The sequence below is a fragment of the Enhydra lutris genome, unplaced genomic scaffold (genome assembly GCF_002288905.1).
Source record: "Enhydra lutris kenyoni isolate GAN:26980312 unplaced genomic scaffold, ASM228890v2 scaffoldscaffold2, whole genome shotgun sequence".
Classification (NCBI taxonomy): Eukaryota; Metazoa; Chordata; class Mammalia; order Carnivora; family Mustelidae; genus Enhydra; species Enhydra lutris.
Window position 1 is genome coordinate 28,122,114 of NW_019154086.1, and position 14,082 is coordinate 28,136,195.

Consider the following 14,082-nt stretch of genomic DNA (forward strand, 5'->3'; position numbering starts at 1 on the left):
CCCATGCTTTAGAAGGTTCTGCATAAAAGACACACACGACATGTAAATTTACGATAGTGCCCAAGGCACTATTTTTAGAGATCAAGGCTCAATTCCAGCACAGCGCAGCCAGCAGTCTTAAATATGTATTCCTATTACTACCACTTACAGGCTGTGGGGAAATTCTTCTCCACACCTGTGGCCTAACGTGCATCAAATAAAAGATGACTATCTCCAAATGCCATCAAGGCTAATGGGTTGTACTGCTGCGAACAAAGGAGATGGACACTGCCTTTGGGTGTGGGGAGGGTTTGAGCAATGAATGTGCTTAATTAAGAGAAGTACAACTTAATTTACCAATTTCCTGAGATTATATCTCAGCTGAGCTGACCTTCCATTTCCTTGTTCTCTTTGTGTTCCAGCTTCTCATTCTTGAGAATTGCCTGGTGCTTGCAACCGTTGTGAACTTAGTGGCTGGAAATATTAACCAATTCCTCTCTCCCTAAATTTGTAATTTATGTGGGTCCAGACAGAAAATTCTTGATGGATCTAGATTTAGAATATTGTGTTAAGAGATGGCAAAAATGGTAATAGAAGTGATTGCCATTTGTATTATAAAATTTAAATATTTGCAACACTGTTTACAATAACGCATTATGCACAACCCCAATTACAATTCTGAACCTGATATGTACAATTCATGGTTCATTTCCAGAGCTTCTGGCCAAGTCGAATAAACAAACGTTCTCCCAATTGAAATTAACTTTTAAAAATTAATTTTTTAAATACAGTGATTCAACAAAAGTGGTCTAATTTGGTCAAAGTGTCATTAGAACCTGAATTATGTGTAAATCTTGATCATAAAAGCATGCATTTTGCTAAAATTGGGTTCTAAAAATAACACCTGGAGAAAAAAGATATAGTAATTCCTGAACTAACATCTTTCTCTCATTACTCATCCAAATATCACCTGCCCATTAATAGAAAAGCCAGACACACACAATAGTAAGGTAGGCACAGTTGATGTTTAACTGTCAGTCATAAAAACTATAGCTTTTTCTTTTACTTTTTCAACATAAAAACATACATTAAAGCAAGAGGATAGAAGCTATTTTAAATAGATATATTTTAAATGTACATATAAATCTCAAAAGGGAATCATGTTTTTCAAAGTTTGTCTGCCAGAGCAAGCCCATCACGCACTTGCTTGTCAATTTGACTCACTAAGGCTTGCAAGTCTATGTAACGATATGCCTTCACTGAACCAAGTTCAATTTGGAGTCCATAAACTAGTTTCTTTTTAAAAATGAGGCTGCTAAATTATTATATATTCACAATTATTAAATATTCATATTGCAAGTGAATTCCCAAATTCTCACCTGTTCACTGAATAACCAGAATTAATTATTATAGACATGATAATAATGAAGCCAAAGAATTTATCCAAATTAAATGTCCTTCCATGAAGAAAGGAAGGCTGAAATTTTAGATGAAGAGTGATTTAATTTTACTCTTGTATCTTTGGGGGACATTTAGCTTTCCTAAGTACGATAATTTGATGAGTGCCTGGATCTTTGCCATGACCGAGCAATATCTTTATCAACTTATAAGTTCATCTAATACAGGGATTGTTTTTTTTTAATGGGTAAACCTTTACACCGATTCATTTTAAAGACAGTTTAGCTAGTCTTGAGCATTCTTTCTGTGTATTCTCCCTCAATAAACCTAACACAGGAACAGCTCCATTTTGTTGGAAGGCAATCCTAACAGTTCCTAAACTTTTGAGAGATACCCGCTCATCACGTGTCACTCATTAGCCTTACGCTCGCACAGAAAAGAGTTGCACACATTTATATGAGATATAGAAGATATTTAGTAAGAATACATTTATTAATTACAGATATCAATCATATTTTGTATACAGATATTATCTAAATGGCATGACAAATGCCATTATAATGCTAAATGAAAAAAAAGCTAGCTATAAAGTTAATAGACATATGCTTTCAAATACATATAAATATATTCTTTTAAAAAGGTGATGTCTTAAGAGGCGCTTGGGTGGCTCAGTCAGTTAAACATCCAACTCTTGATTTCCACTCAGGTCATGATCTCAGGGTCATGAGATCAATTCCCACCCAGGGCTCTGGGCTGAGGATGGAAACTGCTTAAGATTCTTTCTCTCTCCCTCTGCCCCTTCCCCATTCTCCTTCTCTTGCTGTCTAAAAAAATTTTTTTTTAATTTTTAAGAAAAGGTGATGTCTTAAAATACTCATAGTAATTGACTCTACGTGATACAATTTTTTCTTACTTTTTTTGCATTTTTTTATAATTATGAAAAAAGTAATAAAAGTTATTCTTTTTAATTGCATTACCTTATGTCGCCTGACTTATTCCACTGAACCCAAATTACAATGTCCAAGACACAAGTTTATGGTGAAATTCCAGAATTTTCCTCTGGGTACAAAAGGAACCCAGTAAAAATGCTGTCATCCTCAGGGCTGACATATACACCATTCCAATCTTTTGAAACTTCCAGCCAGACTTGGTCCCCTGCACTTAATTTCAGGATGATGAGGAGAGAGGCCTGGTCTATTTCATGACCATAGAGCGTTTCTCGGGACTTGAACCGCTTCTTATTCCAGGCCACCAGGCTGATGCGAGCAGGTCGGCCCCTCACAGTGACGTGATAGGAAAAAACATATGCCCCAGGAATACTACAGTTAAATTTGCCAGTGATGGGGCTGTAATTTCCTTGGTCATTATAAAGAACCTTGTCAAACTTGATAGGGATGTTGGGAGGAGGGAAAGGCTTGGATAAGGCAGCACTGAAAGCTGACCGCATAGCTCCGGCCACCTCCCCCTTAGAGCCTTTGAGGCCCCGAGAGCCCTTCTTGCCAATAGATCCCCGGACTCCTTTGCTCCCAAGCTCACCTTTTGGCCCCGTGGGTCCCATAGGACCAGGCGGACCTAACTCTCCCTTTTCTCCTTTAACCCCTGGATCCCCTGGGGCCCCAGGCAGGCCATCTGGGCCGCCTTTACCTTCTGTTCCAGTATCTCCTTTGCTACCTTTTTCTCCTTTCAGACCCTCCTCACCTTTTTCTCCTTTTCCTCCCCTCTCCCCAGACTCTCCACAGTAGCCCTTATCCCCCATCTCGCCCTTCTCCCCCTTGGCCCCAGGCTCTCCATTCAAGCCTGGTGAGCCCACAGCCCCCTGGTCTCCTTTATCTCCTTGGGTACCATTTGCACACATGTCCCCCTTGGAGCCTTTTTGTCCTTTCACTCCCGCTGGTCCAATGTTTCCTCTATCCCCTTTAGGACCAAGGCCACCTGAAATGGAAAATTAAAATAATGTGTAAGGATCACATACGCTATGAACAGAACACTATCATCACGGAGCTCACGGAAAAGAAACGAAACCTTGTGACTGGTACTGGAAACCTGGCTCTTGTCCCACCCACAACTGTGCCATTCAGATCACACTGCTCTCTCACGCAGGGAAGAGTTAATGCCACCAAGAAGCCAGAGCCTACATTTAGATCATATAAATCCAGTTCTATTTTCCTTTTACTTTTAAGACAATAAAGAGTTTAGAACTATAGTGGCCCATTATAGTCCATTACACTTAGCATTTTGGCCCCAACCAAGTATTCTCCTAAATCTCCATTATATCCCTCCAAACCCAAAGTCTTCCCAGCAAAGAAACTGAAACCCACAAAGATTCAGGGATCTTTTTTCCCAAGGACAGCTAGACTGAGGAAACGAGTTCAGATGCTTATATCTAGTCTCCAAACTACCAGACCAGTACTTGCAATCAGTACACTGAATTATTAGAATAACAGCAATTTCATATTCCATCTTACCTCCTGATAACTTTAAGCACAAACAGGAAGGAAGTTAGGAGCTATGCTGTGCGTGGGACTGTACACGATAGATACAGTTTATGCTCTACCTGGTTCTCCAGGTTTTCCTGGGTATCCTGGAACTCCACTTGTTCCTGGGTCCCCACGTTCTCCCTTTAGTCCTGAAATAATACCAAGATTACCTTTCCTCCAACTATAGTAGCTATGATGTAAGTAACATCCATTTCCCAACCATGTCACATTCCACTGCTTCCCTTACCAAAAGGCATAAAGGGAAAACAACATGGAAAAATAACATATTGAGCATAATTAGAAATAATTTGTTCTAATCGATGGTAAACCATTTAAATGAGGACAGTGCCAATCTCTTCAAACAGAACTCAGCTTTTCCACCCCCCCAACACACAAACATTCCCATACCTCTTGAAATCTCTATTAAACTCATGACATTTTGCCTTGTGTTATTTATGCATATGTTTTTGATTTTCCTCTTACAAATTCTCAATGACACTGAAAATGTCCCCTCCTTTATATTCTCCAAAATCCCTAAAAAGAGTGTCACCACCATATAAGTTTAAACACAGAGCACAACATTCTACAGTTAGCTAAAACTAATCACATCAAAAACCCTTCCAGGAAAGCAAATATAAATATAAATATAAACATAAAGTCTTTGACATAGAGCGTAAGTGAGAAACCAATTTTCACTTTGTTTGGAAAATGTTTCATACACACTTTGGACAAATCATAAAACTGTGAGAATTCATGTTCGAAAAGAAAGTTAAAGATGCAGGTTTTTAGATATTTGCCAGAGTACCACAAAGTGGATTTTCATATTGGGTCTGGCTAAAGACCCATCCTGTTAGAATATAGCTACACTAAATGTATTTTAATTATAAATAAGAGTAGTAATAATAATAGCTAACTCTTATTGCGCATTTCCTTTTTACCAGGTAATGTTCCAAGCTCTTAACATGATTTTTTAAAATTTAATCCAGCCTTTTAAATTCAAAATTAATTCTTATTTGATATTAATGCAGCCTCTTGTATAACAGGGAGGTTCATGTAACACAGCACCTGTCATTAATTGGAATATTTTTCACTTACAAAAGTTTATAGCATCTTCAAAGTAGAATAGGTTTTTTTATAGATTTTATTTATTTATTTGTCATAGAAAGAGAGAGACAGACAGACAGAGAGAGCACAAGCAGGGGGAGCAGCAGGCAGAGGAAGAAGCAAACTTCCCACTGAGTAAGGAGCCCGATGTGGGACTCAATCCCAGGACCTTGGGGGTCATGACCTGAGTCAAAGGCAGACCCTTAACCAAACTGAGCCACCTAGGCATCCTGTGCAGATATTTTTATCACCACTTTTTATCACAGAAAAAAACAACTATGAAAGTTGACAAATTTGCATAGAATCAAACATGTCTGCATGTAACATTGGTTGGCATCAATTTGTCAACCATGTTATTTATGATAGAACTAACTTTTTTCATTTTATTTTTGCTAAGAAAAAGAACTTCAAAGTCAAATTACAAGTCATGAGAAGAGACTCCCCCAGATTTCACAAGACCAACAGAAAAATTTCACCATAAGCTGCTCAGCAGTTTTTTGAGTAGCTAACCTCCTCCCATTACCATTCCACATAAAATTGACAATTTGGAAATTAACCCATAGGCCATCAGGAAACTATCTGGGTTCCTTTGGAGAGAACCCAACTCTGAACAGAAGTGAGGGACCGGTTCTATTCCCCATCCTTGCTAATACTCATATGCCAACCATCACCACACAGTTACTCTTGGTTCTCAAGTTCATTTAAGGAATTTAGCTTCTTACACTGGATATACTTAATCAGGTTGTGGCTAACCAGAATTGCAGTCATTCAACTCATTTATTTTTCTAACTTTCAATCTTACCAAGAGTCCAAGCTAAGTCTGGAAGTGAAAGTAAAGTTGCCACTTTATAGAGACTGACTGAATGAATTTCTAGTTTTGATCTTTCATCAAAGCATATTCTTAAGAAACTTATCTTGTGGTACTTCCCTGTTTTTTCTTCTACTTCCAGAAGTCTAGCTTCCAAAATGTATGAATCACTGGGGAGTTTCATCACTCATCTTTATTTCACAGGGTTTTCTGCTAACATAATTCAGCCACAAAAGGATTAAATGTTTCTGAGAATGAAAATCGCGTAACTGACAAGTGTGAAGTACCTCTCTCACCTTAACATCTTTTTTGAGTAATTACTTCACTGAATGTTCTACCAGAAACGAGTTAGACAGTTCCTGAGCCATGTGGAGGGTGATGTATAGATGATATTAGGTCTTTTGACATGTGACACGGAGGCTAAAACATTTAACTTGATGGATAGATGGTATTTCTACAGGCTGGCAGTATTCACTGAGGAATTTCTAAATGTCCCAGTGAATCTGTAACATTCCCTCAACATCTTGAAGCACTTAGAGAACCAGGGATTTCCCAGGGCAGGACACCCTCCTGGCTGATACATCTGCAGAATTAGAGAACTTCTGAGCTGGAAAAGATCTATGAAAGCACACATAACCACAAATCTTCTTTGATAGTAAATAGGGTATAAATAAATATCCAGTCTATTCCCCTTGGTTTCCAGAGAAGGTAAAGTGACTGGTTCAAGGTCATTGATACAAGTTCAATGTCTTTCATTTTAATTCAGTGCTCTTCCCACCATAGGCATTGCCCAGATTTGAGTGAGCCAAAGGCCATGTCCTATTCTCCTTAGCAGAGATGCTACCCACCTAAACAGAATATTCTATAGGATTACCTACTGTAGTTAGTTCTATCTAATACAAAATTAATTTGTCCCATAAGGAAGAGAACACTCAGTAGTATGTAAGAAAGGACACTCTCCTCAGAGACTATGTCCTGTGGCTCCCAGTAACTAGGTCAGCTGTGCGGCCAATGAGATATAGAAAAGATGTGTGAGAGCCTCTGTGTGTACAGGAGGAAGGAAATGGAGAGAAAGTGAGAAATGTTACCAGGAAAGTGTAAAATTTTTCAATGGGCTATTTAGAAAGTTAACATTTTTATATCAAATATAACTTACAACATGCTTTACCAAATTATTACATTTTTAAAAATGGTTCCACCTATGGGACATCTGGGTGGCTCAGCTGGTTAAACGTTTGCCTTTGTCTCAGGTCATGATCCCAGGGTCCTGAGATCCTGCTCAAATGGCAGTCAGCTTCTCCCTCTCCCTCTGCTCCTCCCCCCTGCTCATGCTTTTTCTCTCTCTCTCTCTCTCAAATAAATAAATAATCTTTTTAAAAAATTATTCCACCCGCAAGAATATGGCATTTACTTAGCAAGTTGCTCTCCTGAAAAATGATGCAGAACACATCTTGAGTTTTGACATGAAATCAATATAATTACTTACCCTTCTCTCCTTTCTGGCCTTTTGGACCTTGGGGTCCGACAACTCCTGGTGGCCCTGGGATCCCCAAATCACCAGCCTCTCCCTTAAGACCTGGAAATGAGATTTAAAAACCATCAGGGGACGCCTGGGTGGCTCAGTTGGTTGGACGACTGCCTTCGGCTCAGGTCATGATCCCAGAGTCCTGGGATCGAGTCCCGCATCGGGCTCCCGGCTCCATGGGGAGTCTGCTTCTCCCTCTGACCTTCTCCTCACTCATGCTCTCTCTCACTGTCTCTCTCTCAAATAAATAAATAAAATCTTAAAAAAAAAATAAATAAATAAAATAAAAACCATCAGGATTTTTTTAAAAATCTCTTTTGAAATGCATTACTTCTGAAAAAAAAAAAAATTTAAGCAACCATTTTATTGAGACCAACGACTGTCAGTGTCCTAATAATAAAATATGGGTAAGAATAAACCACTACATAATTCTCAGGACAATATTTTTGCCTGATTTGTAATTTTGTACTACCTGGATAGATAAATTGAGTCCATTCGTACTTGTCACTAGATTCGTGGCAGCAATCAAGTGATTCAGGAAAGCAGCACAATATCGAACAAGAACAAAATGATTATCTGGCTCTTCACCTGATGTGGACCACACTTTCAAATTGGAAGTAAAACCACAATACCTAGCACTTTTGGTTTTCCCATTAGCTCACTTTTGCAATTCTTCAGGATCTACTGCTGAGACGCCTACACACCAGCTCCTGCCAGCGTCAGCCCTCAACATCCCATCATCCTTTCCCTCATAGAGCTGAGATAAACATTGAAAAACCACCACACAAATAAGTAGAAGTTATCACACTGTAGTTAGTGATGTGAAGGAAAATAGGAAGGCCCTAGTATAGTATAGTAAACCTAATTTATGGGAGCAGAGAAGACATCCCTGAGAAAATGGCAATAAGCTAAGATCCACTGAATAAATTAGGATTTTCTGAGGCAAAAAAAAAAAAAAAAGTATTTCAGGAAAAACAAGGTGGAAAAGACCACGGAGTTTTTTAGAAACTGAAAGAATAGCAGAGTAGGTAGAGCTAATGATTGGATGAAGGAGGCTAAGAGGGAGGCAAGGGTTAGATGGTGCAGGGCTCAAACGTCACTGGGTGTCCTGTCTCGTCCAGGCAGTGCAGGTCCTGCCACTTACCTCGGCCACACAGGGACCCTGAATCTAGAATAATTACACTTCCTGCACGCCCAGACCTGTTCGAGCCATCGGAATTCTCTCACAACCCCTGACTGGAGTCATTTATGGCCAGGTTCATTGGAAGTTAGCCAGAGAGATAAGTGAGCTCAATGAAATTGTACTATTTCATCTTAACTTCCCCTTAATTTTTGTAACTAAGGCTGATGGAATGGAGAAAATTATATTCAACAGAATTTTTCTTTGAAAAAAACACGTTTGTTTGGAAGAAAGTGCTCATAATAGAGGTTAAAGGCAAAGGCAAACTCAAATAACCAAAGGTGGTGATTAGGTTCTGTCTAGAAAAAAAAAAAGGAGAGCAGAGAGGAAAGGAGTGGAGAGGGAACAGGCAGTGTGGACAGAAGCAAGCAAGATGGCCAGTTGCAGTCCGCTGCTCAAAGTCTCCCTTCCTCATGAGCCCCAAATACCCATTGTGGTTATACTATTCAAGGAAATGATAAAGGGCAGTGGCCAGGTTGCCACGGAGAGCACACAGAAACTGCATGGGAGGGCACAAGAGGCAGCGAGGCTCCCCCATCCATCTAGGTGACACATACATGTGGGCGAGATGGGTATAAGTACTAAAAGGCTGGACATAATGGGAAGAGCAGGGACTTGATGGTACACAAACCAAATCTGACTCCACGTTCTGCATTTAGAGGCAGTATAACCTCCAGAATTACCTAAAACTCTTGGAAATGTGATTAAATCATCCATTGAAATGTAATTATATTTTTAACAGCTTGTATGAAGATTAGACATGGTAAGTGTTTAAAAGTTCTTGGCACATAGTAGGTAACTATAATTACAACTACTAAATGAGAGAAGTTGGAGATAAACTTTCATGTGGAATCTTACCTTTACTAACTATTAGTTATATTTGTACACTTTAAGGCATTTTCATTCAGAAACTATAAAATTAGGCTTGTGACTTTTAAAGTCCACATTTAGTATCCACATTACAGTGGATAATGTAAATGTCATGTGTGCAGTGTGTTTGTGTGTGCGTGTGTGCGTGTGTGTGTGTGTGTGTGTGTGTGTGGCCAAGAACTGAAAGACAATGAAGAAAAATTAAAATAGTTGTGTTTGTATTGGTTCATTTTCATTTTCAAGTTTGATTAATGTCCCTCTTATGCTAGATTTCTAATTTTTTAACAAAATGGTATTTTTGAAACACTGGAAAAGCTAGAACAAATGTCTATGAATCTCAGAAACAAGACCCTATTGGGCTGACTATTTCCCAAGATAAGAAAAGACTCCTACTAAAACTAACTGGAAAAAGAAACACAGTTTTTTGAGCATTTATCCTATCCCAGGTACCGCACTGAGCCTCTCTTGATGACCCCATGAAGTTGGTTTTATTCTTATCCCATTTTACTACTTTGAAAACTGAAACGGAGGTAATGAAACTTCCCCAAGGCTGGACCGTGAGAGACAAGACATTCTGAGCTCCTAAATACCACGCTCTGTGGAGAACCAGTCATACTAAAATATATGAGCACCCCAGGCAGGCAAAGAATTTTGCACATCTCCAAAATATTTGTCCTGTGTATTTAAAGGAGAGGCTGAGCTCTGAGAAAAGCCCAGCTAATCCACCACTGGGTAAAACCAAAGCTCCTACGTGACAGACCCACGGCCTTAGGAGACAGTTCAGCAGCCAGCTGTGTTCGCTTGACCATGCCTTTGGGGGTCTTCACCCCCCGTGCAGCTCACCAGCCAGAGATGATACTAAAGAGAAATTTGGGTAAATGTAATTTTCTCAGTATCATTGCATTTCCAATAATGTTTCCGCAACCCAGAAATCTCCGTGCCCTGACCACTGCCCAGCAACTGTACCCTTTCATTCCAGCTCTGCATGAATATTGATCACATTTCCCAAAAGGTTCCTGTTATTTTTTTTAAGATTTTATTTATTTATTTATTTGACAGAGAGATCACAAGCAGGCAGAGAGGCAGGCAGAGAGAGAGAAGGAAGCAGGCTCCCTGCTGAGCAGAGAGCCCGATGCCGGGCTCGATCCCAGGACTCTGAGATCATAACCTGAGCCGAAGGCAGCGGCTTAACCCACTGAGCCACCCAGGCGCCCCCAAAAGGTTCCTGTTAGAAGACAAAATGAATGAAAAGCTTAATGAGAATGCACAATTCCTGATTTTATAACTTGAAGTTCTTCAGGCAAGACACAACAAATATATCTATATGGTCTTTTTCCAGGGGATAGCACATTTGAAATTGACATTTTGAACTCAGTTTTACCTGATTCCTCTGCTATAAGACATGTAAAAGCTGAAATGTATTACAGTAAAATCCACCATGAGCATCACATGTATATTAAAGGTATCTGGAATTTTGAAACATGTTACCATGATCTTCAATGGAGAAAACTGTGGAACGAGGATACAGTGCTGCCTGGGAATTTCAAAGAAGAGCAAACTGAATCCTGCTTCTTATTCTCCACCTCACAGACATGCCATTTCTAATCAGAACTACAAAAAGCACTCCAGAAACCCATCAGGCAGCACACACTCTAACCAGACAGCAGAATTTTCACTTACCCTTTTTACATCAGCCATTAATGAAAAGACTACACCAGAAACATGTAATTTGAAGAACCACGTGCCAGTGCTGGGTTTGGGAGCCCAGTTTCTGCTCTAACCAGCACTGTCCAATAGAACTTTCTGCAATGATAGAAATTTGTGTATCTGTCCAGCACAATACAGCAGTCATTGGCCCATGCGGCTACTAAGCATTTGAAATGTGGCTAGTACGACTGAGGAACTGAATATTTAATATTAATCTCTATGTTTATTTTTTATTCATAGCCACACATGTAGCTTACGGGCAGCACAGCACCCATTTGCAGTTGTCCCCATGTTACTCCTAGGCCTCTCACTATTTGCAGGACAACGTAGAAACCCTCCGGGCAATTCTGCCCCCAATCCACCTCTCAACTCCAAGGATACCCAGGTAACAAATACAGCTTTGGGTATGTTCAATTACCTGGCTTTCCAGACTCTCCGGGTTCTCCTTTTGGCCCTGGTACAAATGAACAACAATCACAGCAGTTCAAAAAGATATCAGCTGTGTCAAGAGTGAAGTTTTCAAAGGGGAAGAGACTGGCAGCATCGAAGGCAGACTCTGGGGCTGGAGGGCTGGGGGTTGCTTCTGTCATTTCAGCTGCTTCCATGAAAGGAATTTCCTTTTCTTCTGGAGCTGGGCCACTGGACGGCTTGAGACCCTTCAGCATATCTTTTTCCTCAGATTTCTTCGTAAATTTAGTATGTGGTGTGGTCTTTGCTACTGTGTCCATACCAGCAATCACCAAAATAATTAAAATGGCACAAAGCCAAGAAAACATCCACATATTTGAGGCTGGAAAAAAAGATATAATGGCAATATATGTACCTATTACATGAGATCCCAATGTAATTAAGAAGTGATATAAATATGTAAGAAGGAAATACAGGTTCATATATGAGCTATAAGAATAAACAGTATGATAATATTGAACAATATTTTAATGTATTTTAATGCAAATATATGCTTGAATCACAACAGGATATTTTATTTACTTAAAGTATTCATTATAAGGAACATTTTGTTTCAATTCTCTTTTCTGGTTGTTTTCCTAGTGTTACATGTTCTAAAATATTGTTCTCATTCAAATTATCTTGCCAACTAGCAAACATGATCTATAATAAATGCAACATGACTTAATAGCTTATACACCCTGTGGAAAACAAATATGTATAATTTCCTGACTGACCTCACTCAGATTTATAGGAATCAAATACATTTGTATTAGAAGGAGATGAAAAATATTGAGCTGAGTAGTTTATTCCAGCAAACTCAATTATTTCAAGAAAAAATACTGGTGAAAGAGTCCTTAAATCTACTAGGGCTAATGATCCTGTTGTGAGAGCAATTTTTTAGAATCTATTGTAATAAATGGAGGGAGAGAGAGAATAAAAAAATCATAAACGTGAATATATGCTATGTCCTTAGATTCTTCACATGTCATTTAACTCTCCATTTCTTTGCTCTATAATTTGAGGATTTTTTCTGAAAAGTCACATCTATCCTTGTATTATTTTAATGGGGCAAAGAGTGACTATTCTTATTAAGGCTTTTATTAAACAGAGTGATATGACAAAGTTTCCGATGAAGTAAAATTGTGAAGTTCTTAGTTGTGTGATGCCCAGCAACTCAAAACAGTCCAGAGCCTGCTAACAGATGGCCAGGATTAGAAATACATGCTTTCTGGGGCGCCTGGGTGGCTCAGTGGGTTAAAGCCTCTGCCTTCAGCTTCGGTCATGATCCCAGGGTCCTGGGATCGAGCCTTGCATCGGGCTCTCTCTGCTCAGCAGGGAGCCTGCTTCCTCCTCTCTCTCTGCCTGCCTCTCTGCCTATTTGTAATCTCTGTCAGTCAAATGAATAAATAAAATCTTTAAAAAAAAAATACATGCTTTCTGGTTGGGAAAAGGAGGGGTATGAGGGTAAAGAGAATGGAAATAAGGACAGTGATAATATCTAGTATTTATAGAGCTCCTACTGTGAGTGGGTGCCTTACATTCATCAATCCAATCAGTTCTCAAAACAGCTCTGCCACATAGAAGACACACCATTGATCGCCTTCACAGATAAGGACACAGGGACCAAGAGGTTAAATGCCTCACTCAAGATCACACAATCAGGAAGTTGTGAATTCAGAACTGAAATTCAGGTCTGTTTAACTTCAAAGCCTCAAACCTTTCCCACAAATCACGTGGCATTTGTAAGGATGATATTTAAGAACAATAAATCCAAGCATAGAATCAATGGAAGAGCTAGAGAGGAGACAGAAAAATTCAGAACAGAGGAGAATGGACAATGATAGGATGCTACATTTCAAAAATCTTACAAAAACCCAAAAATGTTAACTTTCCTTCATGTTGTCTTTGCTACCATATTCATCTACTCAACCAGTATTTACTGAATATCAACAAAGTCACAAGCGCTGAGAAATCAAACATAAGCCATGGTCTCTGTCCTCAGGGAGTGTACAGTCTACCAGGAAAGATGAAAAACAACAAAAGCAGAGAGGAAAGTATGAAGGGCAAATGATCACACTGCATTTCCCCAAATATAGATCCCACGCCCCTTTCTTCCCCCAGACCCTGCAAGAGTGAGCACATAAACCACGGTTACCAAGCATCTCTAAAAGAAAAAAAAGAAAGAAAGAAAGAAAAGAAAAGAAAAGAACTTTCTTAGAGCAATCTCAAAATCTCAAAAGAGAATAAAGACCTAAATGTCAGACCTGAAACCATAAAAATCCTAGAGGAGAACACAGGTAGCAATTTTTTTGACACTGGCCATAGCAACTTCTTTCTAATATGCCTCTTGAGGCAAGGAAAACAAAAGCAAAAATAAACTATTAAGACTACATCAAAATAAAAAGCTTTTGCCAGCTAAAGAAAACAATCAACAAAACTAAAAGGCAACCTACAGAATGGGAGAAGATATTTGCATAATGATATATTTGACAAAGCATTAGTATACAAAATATACAGTATACAAACACCCAAAAAAACCCAAATAATCTAGTTAAAAATGGGCAGAAGACTAGAATAGACGTTT

The 14,082-nt window shown here is 39.1% G+C and overlaps 1 protein-coding gene across 1 annotated transcript; it reads right to left on the minus strand.

Moving 5' to 3' along the window:
* Nucleotides 1–2,410: 2,410 nt before the first annotated feature.
* On the minus strand, nt 2,411–11,830 carry LOC111146970 (otolin 1). The gene is made up of 4 exons (XM_022502762.1): nt 11,467–11,830; nt 7,253–7,342; nt 3,932–4,003; nt 2,411–3,309 (listed from the first exon to the last, which is right to left on the minus strand). The coding sequence occupies exons 1-4, from the start codon at nt 11,828–11,830 to the stop codon at nt 2,411–2,413; spliced, it is 1,425 nt and encodes a 474-aa protein (XP_022358470.1).
* Nucleotides 11,831–14,082: the final 2,252 nt, after the last annotated feature.

Coding starts and splice junctions, on each gene's coding strand:
- LOC111146970 (XM_022502762.1), bottom strand. CDS start 11,830: ATGTGGATGTTTTCTTGGCTTTGTGCCATTTTAATTATTTTGGTGATT. Junction 4,004..7,252: donor AGGCCAGAAAGGAGAGAAGG/GTAAGTAATTAT, acceptor GTATTATTTCAG/GACTAAAGGGAGAACGTGGG. Junction 3,310..3,931: donor AGGAAAACCTGGAGAACCAG/GTAGAGCATAAA, acceptor TTTCCATTTCAG/GTGGCCTTGGTCCTAAAGGG.